Consider the following 17,500-nt stretch of genomic DNA (forward strand, 5'->3'; position numbering starts at 1 on the left):
GAAGAAAACAACAAAAAAAAATATATATATATATATTTATTGTTATATTTATTTATTTATATATTTATATATATATATATATATATATATATATATATATATATATATTATATATATAAATAAGCGCATCGAGTTTTACTCTGAGAGCAGAAACGAATTATGTCGATGTACAAAAGGATACAAACAACACGCAATATTACTTTGCAGGAATATCGGTAACCGATGATCGGGTCTCTTCGTTTCGCGCTTTTAATGAATAAACGACCCGATAAAGCGAGATTCCTGGTGCTTCCACGGGCGTATTAATTTAAACCCGGTTTTTTTTTTCTTTTTTTTTTTTGTCTTTTCTTTTTTCTCTTTTTCTTTTTTTGTTTCTTTTTTTTTCTCATTTCTTTTTCTTTTTTTTCTTTTTTCCTTTCTTTTTCAGAAATCCTGGGACCATTATATTACCACGCGAACAAAATAAAAGGAAAATTAAAAGGAGAAAAAGATAACAAACAAAAGGATAAGGAAGAGAGAAGTAAATTAAAAAAAAGAAAAAAAAAAAAATAGAAAAAAGAAATAAGAAAAAAGAAAAAAGAAATAAAAAAAGAAAAAGACAAATAAACAAATAAATAAAAGTAAAACAAGAAGAACGAGCAAAGGGATATTATTCGTAAAGGGACACGGTTATACACAAATAAAATTGTGGTATCGGTTGAAAAGGTCCAGGCATAGAAGGGTCTAAAAAAAATTGTTCTTTTTGTCTTTTTCCATTTACCCCTCCTATCAAACTGTCACCTTTTTCGTCCGCTCCCTCCCCGTCCTATTCTCGTTCATATACAAACTATCCTCTTCGTATATAATACACGTATACTTTGCAATTCAATGAAAGACATTATATTATCGCATTCAATCATGCAGATTTATATTCGAATGCATTCTCATTTAAGAAGAAAATTCGTACGTGCCGATGCTAAGCATCGGAGTTGTTTTTAAAAGCAAACGTAGCTAAAAAAAAAAAAAAAACAAAAAGAGAAAAAAAAGCGAACGATTGGATAATGAAGATTCTTATCGCCCACGTCTCTCTCTCTCTCTCTCTATCTCTATCTCTATCTCTATCTCTATCTCTATCTCTCTCTCTCTCTCTATCTCTATCTCTTCCTTCGTTCTCCTTGTCTTTCGACGAAACGGTGCGCGAGGTCGAAAGGAAAAAAAAAGGACGAGGGTGGATTGGTGAGAGAAAGAAGAGAGAAAAGAAAAGAAATGAGAAAAAAAAAAATAGGAAGAAGAAAGAAAAAAAAGGAAAATCGAGAGAGGAGTACGCGAAGAAACAAAAAGGTAAAAAAAAAAAAATGAGGGGACTTCGGAAATTAGCTGTTTTATTACAACGAATGATCCCTAAGGGATAGAACGATGACGAGGTACGGCTAATTAGTTCCCACGGTATCTCTCTCGAGAGACTTGTTATTCTCATTCCTTTTTCATTTTCCTTTTCTTCCTTTCTTCCTTCTACTTTTTCGTATTTTTTCTTTTCTCTTTTTTTTTTTTATTTTTCTTTTTTCTTTTTTTCTTTCTTCCTCTTTTTTGGCGACTCTTCCGCGAGCACGCCATTGACTGATAGATATTTCGAATACCCTTAATAGGATCTTTGAAGAACACAAGATGTATCTCTCTTTTCTAATTATCAAATCAATAGTACCCCGTATACTTGTTTATCTTTTTTTTTTCTTATACTTTTTCTTTGTTTTTTCTTTCTTTTTTTTTTTTTTTTTTTTCGAAATAATATAATTCTATTAATAAATTTTATCGTATTAATTCGATACAATTATAGAAGATATAAGAGACGGATTATTATTGAATAAATCATTATCAGACGTATTTATTCATAGATACTCGTGAATTTAGATAAAAAATTTTCGTGGTAATGTTTGAAGTTATTTCTTTTTTTTTTTTTTTTTTTCTTTTTTTTTTTTAAAAAAAAAAAACATTCAAATAATATTCGCAAGATAATATCCATTGATATTGATATGGTACTTTAAAGTTAGGCCTTAGGCAAGCAAGGGCTGTCAGAGGCAGCATTGCCGAAGGGTAGAAGAGTCTACGGGGTTGTTAATTTCCGTTTTAGGAGAAGCGTCGAAGGAATCAGCCTGGTGAGATGCCACGGCACACCGTTAAGATAAGATAACCACTTAGCCATTGGGATTCTATGCGAGAGTCTCTCTCTCTCTCTCTCTCTCTCTCTCTCTTTTCCTTCCTATCTTTCTGTTTCTCTTCCTTGCTCGAACGTTTGCATTTCTCTCTCTCTCTCTCTCTCTCTCTCTTTCTCTTTCTCTCTTTCATTCTTTCGCTCTTTCTTCGTTCGAACGTTTCACCCAACGTCGCTTTCTTTTTTTTTTCCTTTTTATACTCCTGTACTGAATTACATGCTCACACTCGCGCACAGGAAAAACTCCTGTTGGTCCCTTATGTACTTATCTACACGTCCCTCTTTTCCCGTTAAGGCTATCTAAAAGTCCTGTACTGACTTCCTGACCTCTTATGGCCGATCATTTTGCCCTGATGGCTCGATCAACGCGTTAACTCGACAACAACGATCGATGTATATTTCTTAAACACCGGCATATCTCATTTTATCGTTCACCCTAAGGGAAAATTTCTAACTAAACGAAAACTAAATGAAAATCGTATGTATATAATGGACGAATAATATATATATATATATAGCATTATTTTAATTGTTAATTATATCAGTGAATGAATTATAATAAAATTGATCAATGAAATATAATAAAATTTTAAATATACAATTCGTGGATAATTAATGTCAAAATTATTATAAAAGTTGTGGAGGAATTATTTTTTTAATACTAATGAACATTGCGCATACCAGACGCGCGCTTGTTATTTTTTATTCGTTAAAATAAATAAAACTCGATTCCCAAGTGGAAAGGAAATTTTTATTAACTTTTTTTTTTTCTTTTTCTTTTTTTCTTTTTTTTTTTTTTTTTTTTTTTACAAACCTCTTCCTCCATAACCTAAGCTAAAAGAGACACACGTACAAATATAAACGTAAAGAGTAAAGAGAACTGAAATGGAAATGGACATGTCTTTAATAATTCTCCCTCGTTCGAGTGGGTTCGAGTTAGAACAAAATTTACGACATGGATATGCGCGGCGGTTTGAAGTTTGCCGTTGAAGTAATAGAGAAAGTACTACATGGACTATCCGTGCCTGTTCAAAGATTTAATTCAAGCTCTTGACGTTTTACGTTACCAAGAAGGATAAGGATAGTGAAACGGAAAAAAATAAAAGAGGTAGATAGATACAGAAAGAGCGAGAGAGAGAGAGAGAGAGAGAGAGAGAGAGAGAGAGAGAGACAAAGGAAGAGAGAGATACTCATCTTTCTTTCTTTTTCTCTTTCTTTGTTGCTAATCAACTTAAATTAATTAAATGTACGACAATGTAGAAACAAAGTTGAAAGGTTCTTCTGTATGGGTTTTTTTTTTCTTTTCTCTCTTTTTTCTCTCTCTTTGTTCTTTTTTGGAGTAAAAAGCGTTGATGTTTTTTTTTCCATTATTTCTCTCTCTCTCTCTCTTTTTTTCTATTTTTTTTTCTTTTTTTTTTCTTTTTTTTTTTTTTTTTTTTAACCAGCTTTCATCGAAAGAGAAAGAGAGAGAGAGAGAGAAAGAGAGAGATAGTTTCATTCATTTACCCTTTGCAAGATCGAAACGATATCGGTCCGGTAGCGAACTTTAGTTTACCGTTTGTTCATTGTAAGATATTGGAACGTGATAACGGCCGTTCGGGAAAAGTATTTCCAGAGTAATATTCCCAGTCGACATTCTCTATTTGTGCGGACTTCCTCTCTGGACAAACTTTCCGTGAGTTCCCATTCTCGATTCCCATAGACACAAACGCAAACGCATTTATGCGCGGGACAAAGTTATCAAAAAGTTGATATTCACTTTTGTAAATATCTCGCAATAAGATAAGATAATAAATGCGTAAAGAAAAGATAAAGGGAAGAAAAGAAGGGCTAGAAAAAAGTAAAAAAAAAATAAAAGAAAAAAAAAAAGAACAAAAAAGAACGGGAGAGAGATAGAGGGGGGGAGGGGGTGGGGAGGGAAAGAAAGGAAGAAAAAAAGAAAGAAAGATAAAGAGAAAGAGACGAACGAAGCAATAGTTCTTTTCTTTTTTTTTTTCCTTTTTCCCTTTTTTTTTTTTTTTTTTTTGTGGGGGGGAGAAGCGAAAGGACCGAAGAATCGTGTTTTTAAATGGATGCATGCAATGATATTATTGTATTAGTAGGAAAAAAAAAAGAAAAAGAAAAAAAAAGAGAAAAAAAGAAAATACGTGCGAAAATTAATTTACCTTGAGATCGGCTTGTTGATCGTAAAATGTTGGCGGTGCAAGAGCAGCCTTCAATCTACGATTTCGATAGAATATAAACATGATGGCGGCAAGTAGCATTATGATCACCGTTGTTAATAATCCAATGACCAAACCGACAAACTGTTTTGTCTCAGGCTCTTGTTTCTTATCTGGAACTGAACGTAATAATACGTATTGTTAGATTAAGAATCGATAACTAAAGGAAGTTTCTTCCGACAAAGATGATCGCATTATTAACAAAACAAATTCTTATTATTATATAACGAAATGCAATTACATAGAAACTTTTATTGTTCAATGTTTCAACGTAATATAATAGTTTTTCTATTTAAATGTATTTTATTCGTAATATTAAACGATTATTCTTTCGATGAGTTTCAATAAATTTCATCTTATTTATTATAAATAATAACGATTGGAAATCGATAGAAATTATTAAAAGTGAGATGTAATTTTAATCTCATAGCAAAAAAAAAAAAAAAAAAGAAAAACAAAAAAAGAAAAAAGAAGAGAAAAAATAAATTCTTTTCGATACGAATCGACATTAAATTTAATATACAGATAGATAAATAATATCCTCTTGGAAAATAATTTCGATCGTAATAAATCGATTAATTTACATTTAGGATTATATTATTAGATATTTCAATATATCGTATATGTACACACACACACACACATACATATATATATATATTACATTTGCCACATTTATGTTAAGGTATATAAATTTCTGTACGAATACATATATATATATATATATCTATATATGTATGTATGTATATGTATATATATATTCTAATAGAAATATATATATCTATCTATCTATCTATACGTATGTATATACCTACGTACTTATAAAGCCGTCACATCACACAAAGTGGTCACCTAACGCATAAGGCCACGCGTCCTATTACGCTAGGAAGCATCGTTACAGGCAGACCCGCATAATGTACGATCGGACGATAATGATGATTGTGCTGGACGCGAAGCTCACAACCTATACTCCGCTTGAGCGGCACCTTGTCGATCGATCGATCTGATTACAAAATGTTCGGCCTATCCCATGTACCGTCTATCCAACTGATTTCATCAGGAGCATAGTACAACGCTAGTCTCTCTTTCTCTTCCTCTCTCTCTCTCCCTCTCTCTCTCTCTTTTTTCTCTCTCTCTCTCTCTCTCTTTTTTCTCTCTCTCTTTCTTTCTCTCTCTTAAACATATTTCATGTCGTACCTTTATTGAATTTTTTTTCCCCTACTCGTTAATAAAAAGCCAGCTCAGGTTTTACACGAACTTTTCCTGCGATCATTTTAAACATGCAAATAAACGAATATTATTAGAATTTTATTCGGGATATTTAACGTCTAATTAAAAAAAAAAACAAATAAAACAAAAAAAAAACAAAAAAAAAACAAAAATAAAAAAAAAGATAAATAAATAAATAAAAAAAAGAAAGAAAGAGAAGAATAAAAAAAGATAGGAACGATCGATCGGACATTTTTCATGGATAGGTATTTACGAAATAAATGGAAGATTTATTAAATTCATTTTTGCGTAGGAAAAAAAAAGAAGAAAAAGAAGAAGAAGAAGAAGAAAAAGAAAAAAAAGAAATCAAGAAAAAGAAAAAAAGAAAAATAGGGAAATCCAATGGTTATAACGAAATTGAAATTCAACTTAAATGCATACCTTTTCGCCTTGCCTGCCGAGTCGAAGGAAAGAAGAAGAAGAAGAAGAAGAAGAAGAAGAAGAAGAAGAAGAAGAAGAAGAAGAAGAAGAAGAAGAAAAAGAAAAGAAAAAGAACATAAAAAAAAAGAAAGAAAGAAAAAAAAGAGAAAAAAAGAAAATGAAAAAGAAAAAGAGAAAGAAATGAGCTCGAGCGCGTCAGCATTTTCGAGAAAGGAGAACTTTCGCGATTGGTAACTTCATTTCCCTTTAAGTTATTACTACTCGGAGGTAGGTGAAACGAAGCCTCTTTTGAAGCTTTTGCAGTGCGTCGTTTGTTAACGTACAGCTCAAAACGTACGCCTCGGCTCGGCTCGAGAAAAGCGTGTCGTTACTTTTCTCCTTTTCTAGCTTACCTCTTTCTCTATTTTCTTTCTCTCTCTCTCACTCCCTCTCTCTCTCTCTCTCTCTCTGTCTCTCTCTCTCTCTCATTCGCTCACTCTTTCGTTCTCTTTTCTTTTCTCTCATTTTTACCCCTTTCCTTTCCTCGTACTTTTCCGCTTTTTACTCGCGTATTATCACATGGATGAATACTTTTACCCCGGGTGCAAATATGGAGCAACGTGTAATGAAACATTAGGCATGTCGTATTTAAAATGAAAGAATAGAAAGAGAAGAAGGTATAAGGAAAGAAAAAAAAAAAAAAGGTCCACTTTGATTTTTCATTTTGCTCATATTCTATCTCTCTCTCTCTCTCTCTTTCTCTCACTCTCTCTCTCTCTCACTCTCTCTCTCTCTCTCTCTTTCTGTATTTTTCATATTTTTAAGATAAGAAAACTCTTACTTATTAAATTCATTTTAGATTCTTTCCCTTTATCTCCATTGCTTGAAGGTCTAAAGGATGGTAGAAATTGATAAAGAAGGATAGTAAAATGATATAGATTTTCTCTTTTAAACAACTCGATGGAAGATATTAATGGGAAACTTTGATCTTTCCTTCCTTATCCTTTTAAAAGTTCGAAGGACACCGATACTAACTGAAGAGACTGTCAAGGAATAAAGTCGTGGAAGAAATTAATCGTTTTAATTGGCTTCATTCCTTGCCGTTAGTTCTGCCTTGGAAAAGAAAAAAGAAAAAAAAAAAAAAAGAAAAAAGAAGAGAAAAAAAAAGAAAAAGAAACAAGAAAGAAAAATAAGAAAGAAAACTCGACCGAGTGATTCTCAAGTGTGTTTTTGTTTTTTCAATTTTCTTTCTTTTCTTACTTTGTCTTTTCTTTCTTTTTTTTTTTTTTTTTGTAACCTGTAAACGATTTCCCATGGCTATTGATATATTCTACCTTTGAGCAACGATCCAAACGAAACGTTTTTATTATCTATCTCTTTAATAGTTCGACAATAGAAAATAATTATTCGAGCTGATAATTAGAAATTCATTTTTCCAATATAAATCGATTTAATCTGATTATTATTATTATTTTTTTTTTTTTTTCATTCATTATAAGATCGATTTAGCGTTCGTAAAATATTTTTCTTTACCAACAATCACCTTAAGAAATGTGACTTATACGTATCATATATATTCTTTATCGGATGTACTTTCAACAGTCTGTAGACGTAATCATTAAGCTTAAAGTTAGTATTTGCTTGTTGTTAAATGTCGCGAAAAAGCATAAGAGTATTTTTTTTTTCTTTTTCTCTTTTTTTCTTCTTCTGTTTTTTTTTTTTTTTTTTTTTTTTTCTTTTTCCCCAAGTGAAACAATGCCTGATACCGGTAAAACTCACAGGCGTTATCGTTGTTTTCCTCCTTATTAAAAGTGGCCTTCACTTCGTCCCTTTGCAACGGACCCTCGTTATTCTGATAGGGGCTGCCAGTCGCTAGTACAATGGAACTTTTGTTCTTTGCTTCCTCGTCGTCAGTGTTGTTCCATTCCGAAAGAACTGTAACATATCAAGGGATTGCAATTAATAATTTTTCAATGAAACGATAAAAATTTTTTAATCGTTCCAATATTCTAATATCTATACGTATATATAATTATAAATATTGTCAGAGATGTTTATTGGGGTTAAAATAAAAATATAAATTTAATTTGTATTGACGTATGAATATAAATAGAATTTTATCCGTATTATTATTAATTCGATCTGATATCTATCGGTATTCAATTAAATGATATTATTTTAATTTTATTTTCTATATAATATATTACTATTGTCAAATATAATTTCTATATTTGATGGATTTCTACGTTTGAATGAATGTTGTAACTTACCTGATTCGAAGATTACTTCGCTGAGCATGATCCACCGTGCCGCGAAATATAGTTGAAGCTTGAGAAAGCGAGCGGCACGCGAGTGAAGCTTTATAGTAACCTCGCGGGCTTGCTCCAACACCAAGTCTGGTATGTAAGAGAAATGGACAGGTTCCCCGTTAAACTGGTTTCCACCGACGCCGAGATAAACCTTCGCGTAGGAGAATACCTACGGAGGTTTCAAGCGTGAAATGCCAGCCAGAGTGAGAAGACAAAGAAGACTTTGTTTGGCTTGACAAGTTAAAGCAACGTCTTCGTTTAGAGTCTAAAACTCTATCTCGACTCATCTCGCCAAAAGAGAAGGGAAATAATATAACAATAAATTTTTCTTTTTCTTTATTTATCTTTTTCTTTTCCTTTTTCTTTCTTCTTCTTCTTCTTCTTCTTCTTCTTTTAATTGATTGATTTATTTATTTATTTATTAATTTTTTCTTGTTTTTTTTTTTTTATTTTTTTTTTTTATTTTTTTTTTTTATTTTTTATTTACTTATTCATTTATTACGTTTACCTGTACGTCCTTAGTGAAATAATTGTTCATGTGCAGGTGTATGGCAGTGAAGTTTCTTGAGTAATCGAACTCAAACGTTATCTCAACTGGTTTGCCCAACATATTTGGCGTGTCGTTCTTCCATCCGACCCATTCGTATCCTGAAATAAAAACAAAATATATATTTATATATATATATATGTAGAATCACAAAGTCATAGCGAAAGTTTATTAATACAGTAGATAAAGTTGATCTCTTGAAAATAAATTTAAACGATATCGTATGAGGATGGTCGTTGATTAATTCAAGATTTTTAGTACGAGATACGTTCAAATAAATGTACGAATTTATATAATTCATTTGGAATAGTTAAAAAAAAAAAAAAAAAAGGAGGAAAAGTAAAAAAAAAAAAAAAAATAAAAAAAATAAAAAGCAGTTTTTCGAAACGAAATAGAACGAGGCTGTCAATCTAGCGCTCAATAAAGTTAGTTTAAAAAAATAAAAATAGGAAAAAAAATGAAAAGAGAGAGAAAGAGAGAGAGAGAGAGAGAGAGAGAAAGAGAAAAAGTAAATTTATCGAATCGCTCACTCCCCATTTCCCTTCCAGTACCGATCCGTCCCAATGTAGCGTCCTCTTGAAAAGTATTATATCCGATAATTTTATCGGTGCACGTACCGACGAAAAATGAAACGTCTCGCGTGATCGTAGCGAAGTGACGGCTCCTACGTGACGCGAATTTGATCGCGAATGGATAACCGCATTTTCATTATATTGTTGATTTAATTATGAAACTACGTTCTACCTCTACGTCCGGCCAATGAGTGTTTTCATCTCGATTGAAGATTTAGAGATAGGTATCGAGTAACGCGTATAAAAATTTCTCTCTACCTATCTATTTCTCTCTCATTCTTCTTTTACACACACACACACACACATATATATATATATGTATATATGTATGCGTGTATTCATGCATATCTGCATACGTGTAAGAGTGTATTCATTCATGGAAGAGCTTTCATTTTAAACGTTTACTCTTGAAATTTAACAAGTATATTAAATCGAATTGGCTTTAATAATAACTTTCCTCGAGATATTCATTACGTATCTTTCGATCAATATATACATATATATTAATTGTATGTATAGGAATTATTATAAATTCATAACTAATTTATTCCGCGGCATAATGCACTTTTATACTAATTAAATGGACGTATTATAGAATTGAATTGGTCATAATAAATCGGGCCTGGAAAATAATGTTCTACATTAATATCGCGTTGGGATCGAGTAGACGAGTAGATTCCTTCGTCTCGTTTTTGTTTTCTTCTTTCTCTTTTTTTTCTTTCTTTCTTTCTTTCTTTTTCTTTTTTTTTTTTTTTCTTTTTTGCCCTTCTAATTTTACTTATTTTCATCGCAGAAGTCCTTTAACGTGACATCCGGTAAATAAGCTTTGTTGGAAAACAACGGAACGGTTGAATGCAAGAGTTTTCGAGGCACGAACCAACCGCAGAAGCAGTTATTGCACAGCTTTTTCTCTTACCAACCCTCCCGCCATTTAGATTCTTTCTACGAGTGCGTGCGGCATTGGGAGAACACGTTTCCTTTTTCCTAAAGGAATACGTGGATTGAAAATGGGCTGCAACAACCATAAACTCAACGTGAAAAGATAAAACTTCGATCCTTTCCTTCTTTCAACCAACCATTATCCCATTATTTTTATTCCAACGTATGTCATTTTACCGGTATAGAAACCATTAATTATATTTATTGATTTATAAGAATTGCAGATATTATATTTACTATATAAAAGTATCATATAATTTTGATTTAATTCAACTCGTCTCATGTTTTGCTGCAATAAGCTGCAAGACTTAATTTAAGGAGCATTAATTTGTTAATTTCACCGAAAGAGAAAAAAAGGAAAACAAAAAAGAAAAGAAAAAGAAAAAAGAAACAAAAAGTAGAGAGAAAAAAGGAGGAACATAGTCCTCGTTTTAGAGGTAATTCTCGCTTAATTCGCTTGCAAAATGTTTACCTTATCGGTGTTAATATTTCCATTATCAGGTAGTACCCGCACAGTGTACTGTGCTAATGAGTTTAATTAATAATGAGCTTAATATATTGCAAATGATACAAGACAAAATTTGAAGCTTTTAATTTAAAGCATGATAGAACGACTATAACAATATCTTGCCTTTGTTAAATATTCGAATTTATTGTAATAAGAAAATTATATAATTTGAAAATAAATCTATTTTCTTTTTTTTTTCCTTTATTTTTGGGAATTAATATTTTTTGTTTTTTTTTTTTGTTTTTTTTTTTTGTCGTTGAGTTTATTATACGTTACGTAGAATATCAATCGTTTCAGCCGTTTACATGTTGTATGTATCAAAATCATAGACCATTCGGATCGTTCTTCGACAACAACTCATCCTTTAGTTCCTTCTACCCTACGTTGGTATATTCTCAAAGTCCTTGGTACCTTCTCTTGTGTGTTATATCGCTTTGACTTATCCGTCTTTCATATAAACCCCCCATAGAATCTACTACTACTACTACTACTAGTAGTAGTTACCAGTATTACCACTACCACTATGGCAACCATCCTTAATATTGTCCCAGGAGTAAATAGTTTTCAGTTTCCTGTGTCGTCGGTGCCTTCGTTCGCTATCTACCATCAATTCTAAAGCTTCACGAGGGTCGTAAGATAAGCAACAATGTCTAGGTGTCTAGTGCTTACCGCACGATGATTTTCTCTTCTCTTAACGTTTATATATATATATATATTTTTTTTTTTTTTTCCAAATAGAACTCTAATAAAATTCATAGATCCGAGTAACGATGTTATCCATTTTAAATGTTTTCTTTTTTTTCTTTTCCTCGAAATACTCGAGAATAATTTAATAATTTATTGAATTATTTATTCGTAAGTGAAAAATAATAAGGAAAAAGTGAAACGACGAGAAAGCTATAGAAATGATGCTTTTTTTTTTCCTTTCTCTTGTTATTGTCGTTATTGTTGTTATTTTTATTTCTTTTTTTTTTCTCCCTTGATTTTTAGCACAATCAAACGTATCTCGTTCGTAAAAGTCTCGTTCTCATTCTCTGGTGTTTTTTCTTTTTTTTTGGCTTTCGAATTATTTGAGTGGCTCGAACGTTGGCATTGCCATGAACTTAAAAGTTTAGGAAGGAATGGAAAAAAAATTGAAGGACATATAGATACGATGCGAGACGTTGACCGCTCCGAGATATCCCTTGGCATAAATGGAAAGATACAAATGTATCCAGAGAGTGGATAAACAGGCAATGCGGCTTCCAGACTATGTATGGTGCTTCAATATAAATGTAAATTGGAACCGATTTGAGTGTGCTCGTGGAACATGTTTTGGATTCGAGGGTCCAAGCTTTTCCTTCCTTCCTTCCTTCCTTTTTCGTCGCATCGAAAGATTATCCCTACCTATAGAATATTTCTCTCTTCCGTTCTAAACTCTCAAACGCACCTGTTATCAACTACCTTGCTCCGTCGCGCCGCATGAAATTTTCCTCGTTCCGTTAGCTCACTCGCAACCCTAACATCGACATTGCCCGATGGATAGGATATTAACGAAATATGCGAAACTTGATAAATAATTTCCCTTGTTTTCATTTTATGTTTCCTACCATAATCTATTTTAAAGGTATAATTATAAACGGCAGGTAGGGACCGGTACGTTGGAAAATATTATCCAAGGGGAGTTGTTGCCATGTAATTAAAAAAAAAAAAAACAAAAAAGAAAGAAAAGAAAAGGAAAAAAGAAAAACTTCTCCAACCGTGTTCCTCTACCGATTTTGAATAAACTCGAGACGATCGGATGTAATATTATTTACCTTCATATATTTACCATCACGATAATAATTTATGCAAAAGTAAATGTAATAAATTTTCGTAGATCGGATATAGAGAAGTAATGATTTGGAAATTGGATGAAATGAAGGAAATTCTTGAATTCACATAAAGGATTATTTGGTTAATAATGATAATGATGAATTATCCTACTCAGTATAATCTTCTATTATCCTCATTGTAATACTAGTAGTAGTAGTAGTAGTAGTAGTCGTAGTAATAATATTAGTAATAGTAATAGTAATAATAATAGTAATAATAAAATAAAAACTTTTATCTTAATTTCTATAAAAGTTTTAACAAATGAATTTAAGAATATTGAATAAATTTATTATTTTTAATAATATTTATGAATATCAAATTGTTATATAAAATTAACTTAAGCCATTTAAATTTAGTCGTCTCGACACTGCTAATAACGTCGAGAAAATACACCGCCAGACGATGGATGGTATGTAGACGACATGATAAAATCAGTGTCTCATAAAAGCAGTAGGTATATTCAAACATTCTCTTTCGGCTTGGCTCATCTTGTAGACTCAAAGTAAGCTTGTGAGAGATCAGTTAGAAGGTGAATGAATGAGTAAGCGAGACAGAAAGATAGAGAGAGAGAGAGAGAGAGAGAGAGAGAGAGAGAGAGAGAGAGAGAGATTGAAACGGTATCACTTGAATCATACTAAGATGTCTCTATAGTGCTAATCTGGACACGATCTAACGGCAACCGTAATCTTATCTAGCACGAAGGCATTGCCGTTACCTTTCCCGTTCCCGCTGATGTCCAATCTGAAGTTGTCAGGACCTTTCTGGCCGTCGACAAGTTGACCAAGTCCCCCGGAGAGGTAACCTCCTTCCTCGCTGCCATCGTATGTTCTATCGGAAAGGTCAACCTCCGAACCCCTCTTTATTCCTTGGGGCATGGAATACGAGACCAGACCCTCTAAGAAAAGGAAAAAAGAAGGAAGAAAAGAAAGAAAGAAAGAAAGAAAGAAAGAAAAAGGTAAGAAGGAAAAGTAATGCCGTATTAGTGTGTTTGATCTATTACGTCACGTACAATCTGTTTGAACAATTATCGACTATTTTTAAACTCTGAATTATCTCTTAGTAAGAAATTTTCTTTTTCTTTTTTTCCTTCTTCTTCTTTCTTTTTTGTTTTTTTTTTGTTCTTTTTTTTTGTTTTTTTTTTGTTCTTTTTTTTTGTTTTTTTTGTACTTTTTTTTTTGTTTATTCGTAATAACACATAATAGAGTATTTATTTAAGACGAAATATTATTTATCGTCGCAGCTTAGAACGTGGCTAATAAATTATCACTCACCGATCCATGGGCAACCATAAAGCTCGACGCGCATGCACACCATGCGCATATGAGAGGTATAAGGTATGAAACGGATTTTCGTTGCTACAATGGCGGGATCGAAGATCTGTTCTTTCTCTGTGTACGGATTGTTGTTACCCGCCAGAAGCTATAAAAATACAAAATATATCTATTATTCGATTATGTATGTACGTAGTATCCTTGTTTTATTGTTTAGCGAAATAAATTCAGAAAAAAAAAAAACGAAATAAAAGAAAAGAAAACACCTGTCTAATAAAGGAAATCATATTTCCTTTATATCTTCGAAATTATTGAAAAATTTTCTAAACTTGAAAAATCCATCGTAAATTTGTTATACTAATCGCATTGGATAATCAACCGTGAGTGCGGTCTCAACGGAACAACATCAGTAACGATACAACAAAGTTACGAATGGTAGCTACTACGTTTAAGGTGGTATTGGACTAATGTTAGGACTCGTGCGCATGCGTTCTTTCTCTCTCTCTCTCTCTCTCTCTCTCTCTCTCTCTCGCAGCTTGTTCGATGGAGCGTGTTTACAACGTTAAGAACGAATCTCTCGGGTTTCGAGTACCATTTTCCAAATCCGATTAGTAAGGAAAGAGAAAGATAGAAGAGAGCGAGAGAGAGAGAGAGCGAGAGAACGAGAGAGAGACAGAAAGAGAGATAAATAGATAGAAATAGAGAGAGAGAGAGAGAGAGAGAGAGAGAGAGAGAGGACTATGGTGTAAAGGGAGTGAACAGTGGCCCGTAAGAGAAACTTCTCTAAATGTAAATGCAAGTGCGTTAAATTTTCCAGGAAGCAGTCTGCCCACTCTTGTACTCCTTCCGCATTCGCATCTCAAACCGAATTCGGCGATCGGATGGCGGATAATCCGAACGCGTTTGTTTCCTGAACACATAGGATATACATACACACACATATATAGAGACAACAACATACATAGAGACAGACGGACAGATATACACGCGCGCATATATGTTTAATACGACGAAAGGTTAGTACAAAGGTCGATGAATATTCCTAAAATTTTCAGGTTATCATCTGTATCGATAATAATAACGAGCATCGAATAGATTTTCAAATTCTATGAAATTTTGAAAGAACATTGACCTCGTTGACTATTGAACATTTCTAATACTGCAGCACAGTGCGGTGCATGGAATTTTCCATTTTCTTTTTTCTTCTTCTTTTTTCCTTTTTTTTTCTTTTTTTTTTTTTTTTTTTTTTTGTTTAATTCTTTCTCGTCGGTCAGCGCGATATCCGAGAGAGAATTGGAAAAGTATAATATAAAACAGAAAAAACAAGGGGAAAGAAAGAAAAAAGAAAAAAAAAAAAAAGAAAATCAATTAGTTCTCGAGATGACCAATGGAGCTATTCAAACCGAACGTTTGAAATAAATTAAATAATAAAATTTAATATGTTGATTTCAAGGAGCTTCGTGGAATATTTTTTCGTAGTGAAAAATTTAATAATCCACCTTGAAATACGTAAACTTTCAATTTTTTCTTTCCCCTCCCTTTTCTCTTCTTTAAAAAAAATTAACAAGAATTTACTTTTTCCTCCGATACGGACATTTTCCTTAAATCACGTTTTTAAAATTTAATAAACAGCGATAAGAAGTTCATCAGACTTTTACATTGATCAATGTATTATATTTATGATATCATATGAGATTTATAAAATACTGAGACATTTAAAAATTAAAACAAAAAAGAAATATATATATATATATATATATACACACATACATATACATGCTCGTCTACATACATCTTTCTAAATTCTCTGTTTATTTATTACTGCCCCAGACAGCACAGTTCTCTTTTTTCTCTCTGTTTTTTTCTTTTTCTTTTTTTTTTTTTTTTTTTTTTTCTACCGAGAAGGACTAGAAAGAGAGGATCAATTAAATCCCATGAAATTTTGTTCCCCCTGTAAATAATATCTAACGATCCTGAAGGACGTAAACTCTGTGGTACGTTTAAATCACAAGAGATTATTTTTAATAACCCATTCTGTCACCTTAATCGTCTGCATAAGGAAAAAGAGAGACAGAGAGAGAGAGAGAGAGAGAGAGAGAGAGAGAGAGAGAGGGAGAGAGAAAAAAAAGAGAGTGAGAGAGAGAAAGAAGAGAAAAAATAAAAGGAAAAAGAAATACAAAAAAAAGTTAGAAGAGAAGATATTTTATGAATAAAAAATAAAGTATCCGATGAGATGAAATTATTTTTTTCTGAATATATATATATATATTTTTTTTTCATATATATATATATATATCAGTTTTCTATTTTAAGTAAATGATAATCTATTTAAATATACATTATCATGCATGTTAGAAAATCTAAATTTGCGCTTAGACGTATCGTCTTTGAAAATAATATTCTGAAATTAAAAAAGCAATCAGTTATTTTATATGGCAAATTTTTATCTCGACTACAGTGCCATGAGAATCAAGAGGAAATGGAAATGACCTGTCGTTCTAAGTTTTTTTTTTAACGATCGATCGATCGTTCGATCCTGGTTTTCTCATACTCTTTCTCTCTCTCTCTCTCTCTCTCTCTCTCTTTTTCTGGCACTCGCGATGTCTGACGATATATTAAATGGATTCGTGCCGTTTCCATGAGACTCGACGTTCGCCGTTTTTCTCGTTTACGAGGCGAGAAAGAGTGAGCGCTCAGCGGCAATTTATCGGTTCACGGATGCGTATCGTGCTTGGCTATCGATGACGATGCACTAACCGTGTTCTCGAGATATTCTAGAAATATACATATATGTAAGAGCGTGCCATGCACACTGAGGAAGGATTATTCGGGGATAAAAATCGTTTTCGAACTTGACTTTTTCATTTCTGCGTTTCATATTTGTCGTTTTTATTTAAATTGACACGCGTCCACGACCACGCGCACGCGTGTGTATCTGTATGTATGTAAATATGTGTGTGTTCTGTTTTTTTTGTTTTTGTTTTTATTTTCTTTTTTTTTTTTTTCTTTTTTTTTTTACAAACTTTCAAAGTGTTACTAATAAAAAAAAATTACAAAGTAATCTAATCGCTAGCTCGATCGATATATTTTCAATGAATATTTGACCAGGGGTAAAAAAAGAAGAGTGAAGCAGAGAAAAGAGAGGCGGAGGTTGGAGGGGAAATCAAAGCGATCCTGATATTTGTTCGGTATATTGTAATAAATGAAAAAAAAAAAAAAAGAAAAAAACAAAATAATAAATAAATATCTGATACGTAACACCAATTGGAGAATTATAATTCGTTTGGTATTTATATAATTTATTTTTCAAAATGGAGATAAAAATGTTAATTAACGATTTTCGAAACGGTTAGTTAGGAAAGGTTACACGGTTTGCACGCTTATACATATTTGGCATCGAGCTGGCAACGAAACGAGGGAAGCCACGGATGTATTATTACAAGTGCGAGTGGCAAATGCGA

At 32.3% G+C, this 17,500-nt stretch overlaps 1 protein-coding gene across 6 annotated transcripts in view; it reads right to left on the reverse strand.

Annotated features, from left to right (window-relative positions):
- Nucleotides 1-17,500, reverse strand: part of Ddr (discoidin domain-containing receptor 2) — a 149,394-nt gene that overhangs the window by 27,987 nt on the left and 103,907 nt on the right. For all 6 annotated transcript variants that reach the window (XM_085660116.1, XM_085660118.1, XM_085660117.1 and 3 more), the window contains 6 exons: nucleotides 14,040-14,187; nucleotides 13,484-13,663; nucleotides 8,857-8,996; nucleotides 8,310-8,517; nucleotides 7,819-7,974; nucleotides 4,354-4,529 (listed from right to left, as the gene is read on the reverse strand). In XM_085660116.1, coding sequence (XP_085516242.1) covers nucleotides 4,354-4,529; nucleotides 7,819-7,974; nucleotides 8,310-8,517; nucleotides 8,857-8,996; nucleotides 13,484-13,663; nucleotides 14,040-14,187 — 1,008 coding nt within the window. The remainder of the gene's footprint in view (nucleotides 1-4,353; nucleotides 4,530-7,818; nucleotides 7,975-8,309; nucleotides 8,518-8,856; nucleotides 8,997-13,483; nucleotides 13,664-14,039; nucleotides 14,188-17,500) is intronic.

This window comes from Vespa mandarinia, chromosome 11 (genome assembly GCF_050613455.1).
Source record: "Vespa mandarinia isolate Hongniang chromosome 11, ASM5061345v1, whole genome shotgun sequence".
In the NCBI taxonomy this organism is placed as follows: Eukaryota; Metazoa; Arthropoda; class Insecta; order Hymenoptera; family Vespidae; genus Vespa; species Vespa mandarinia.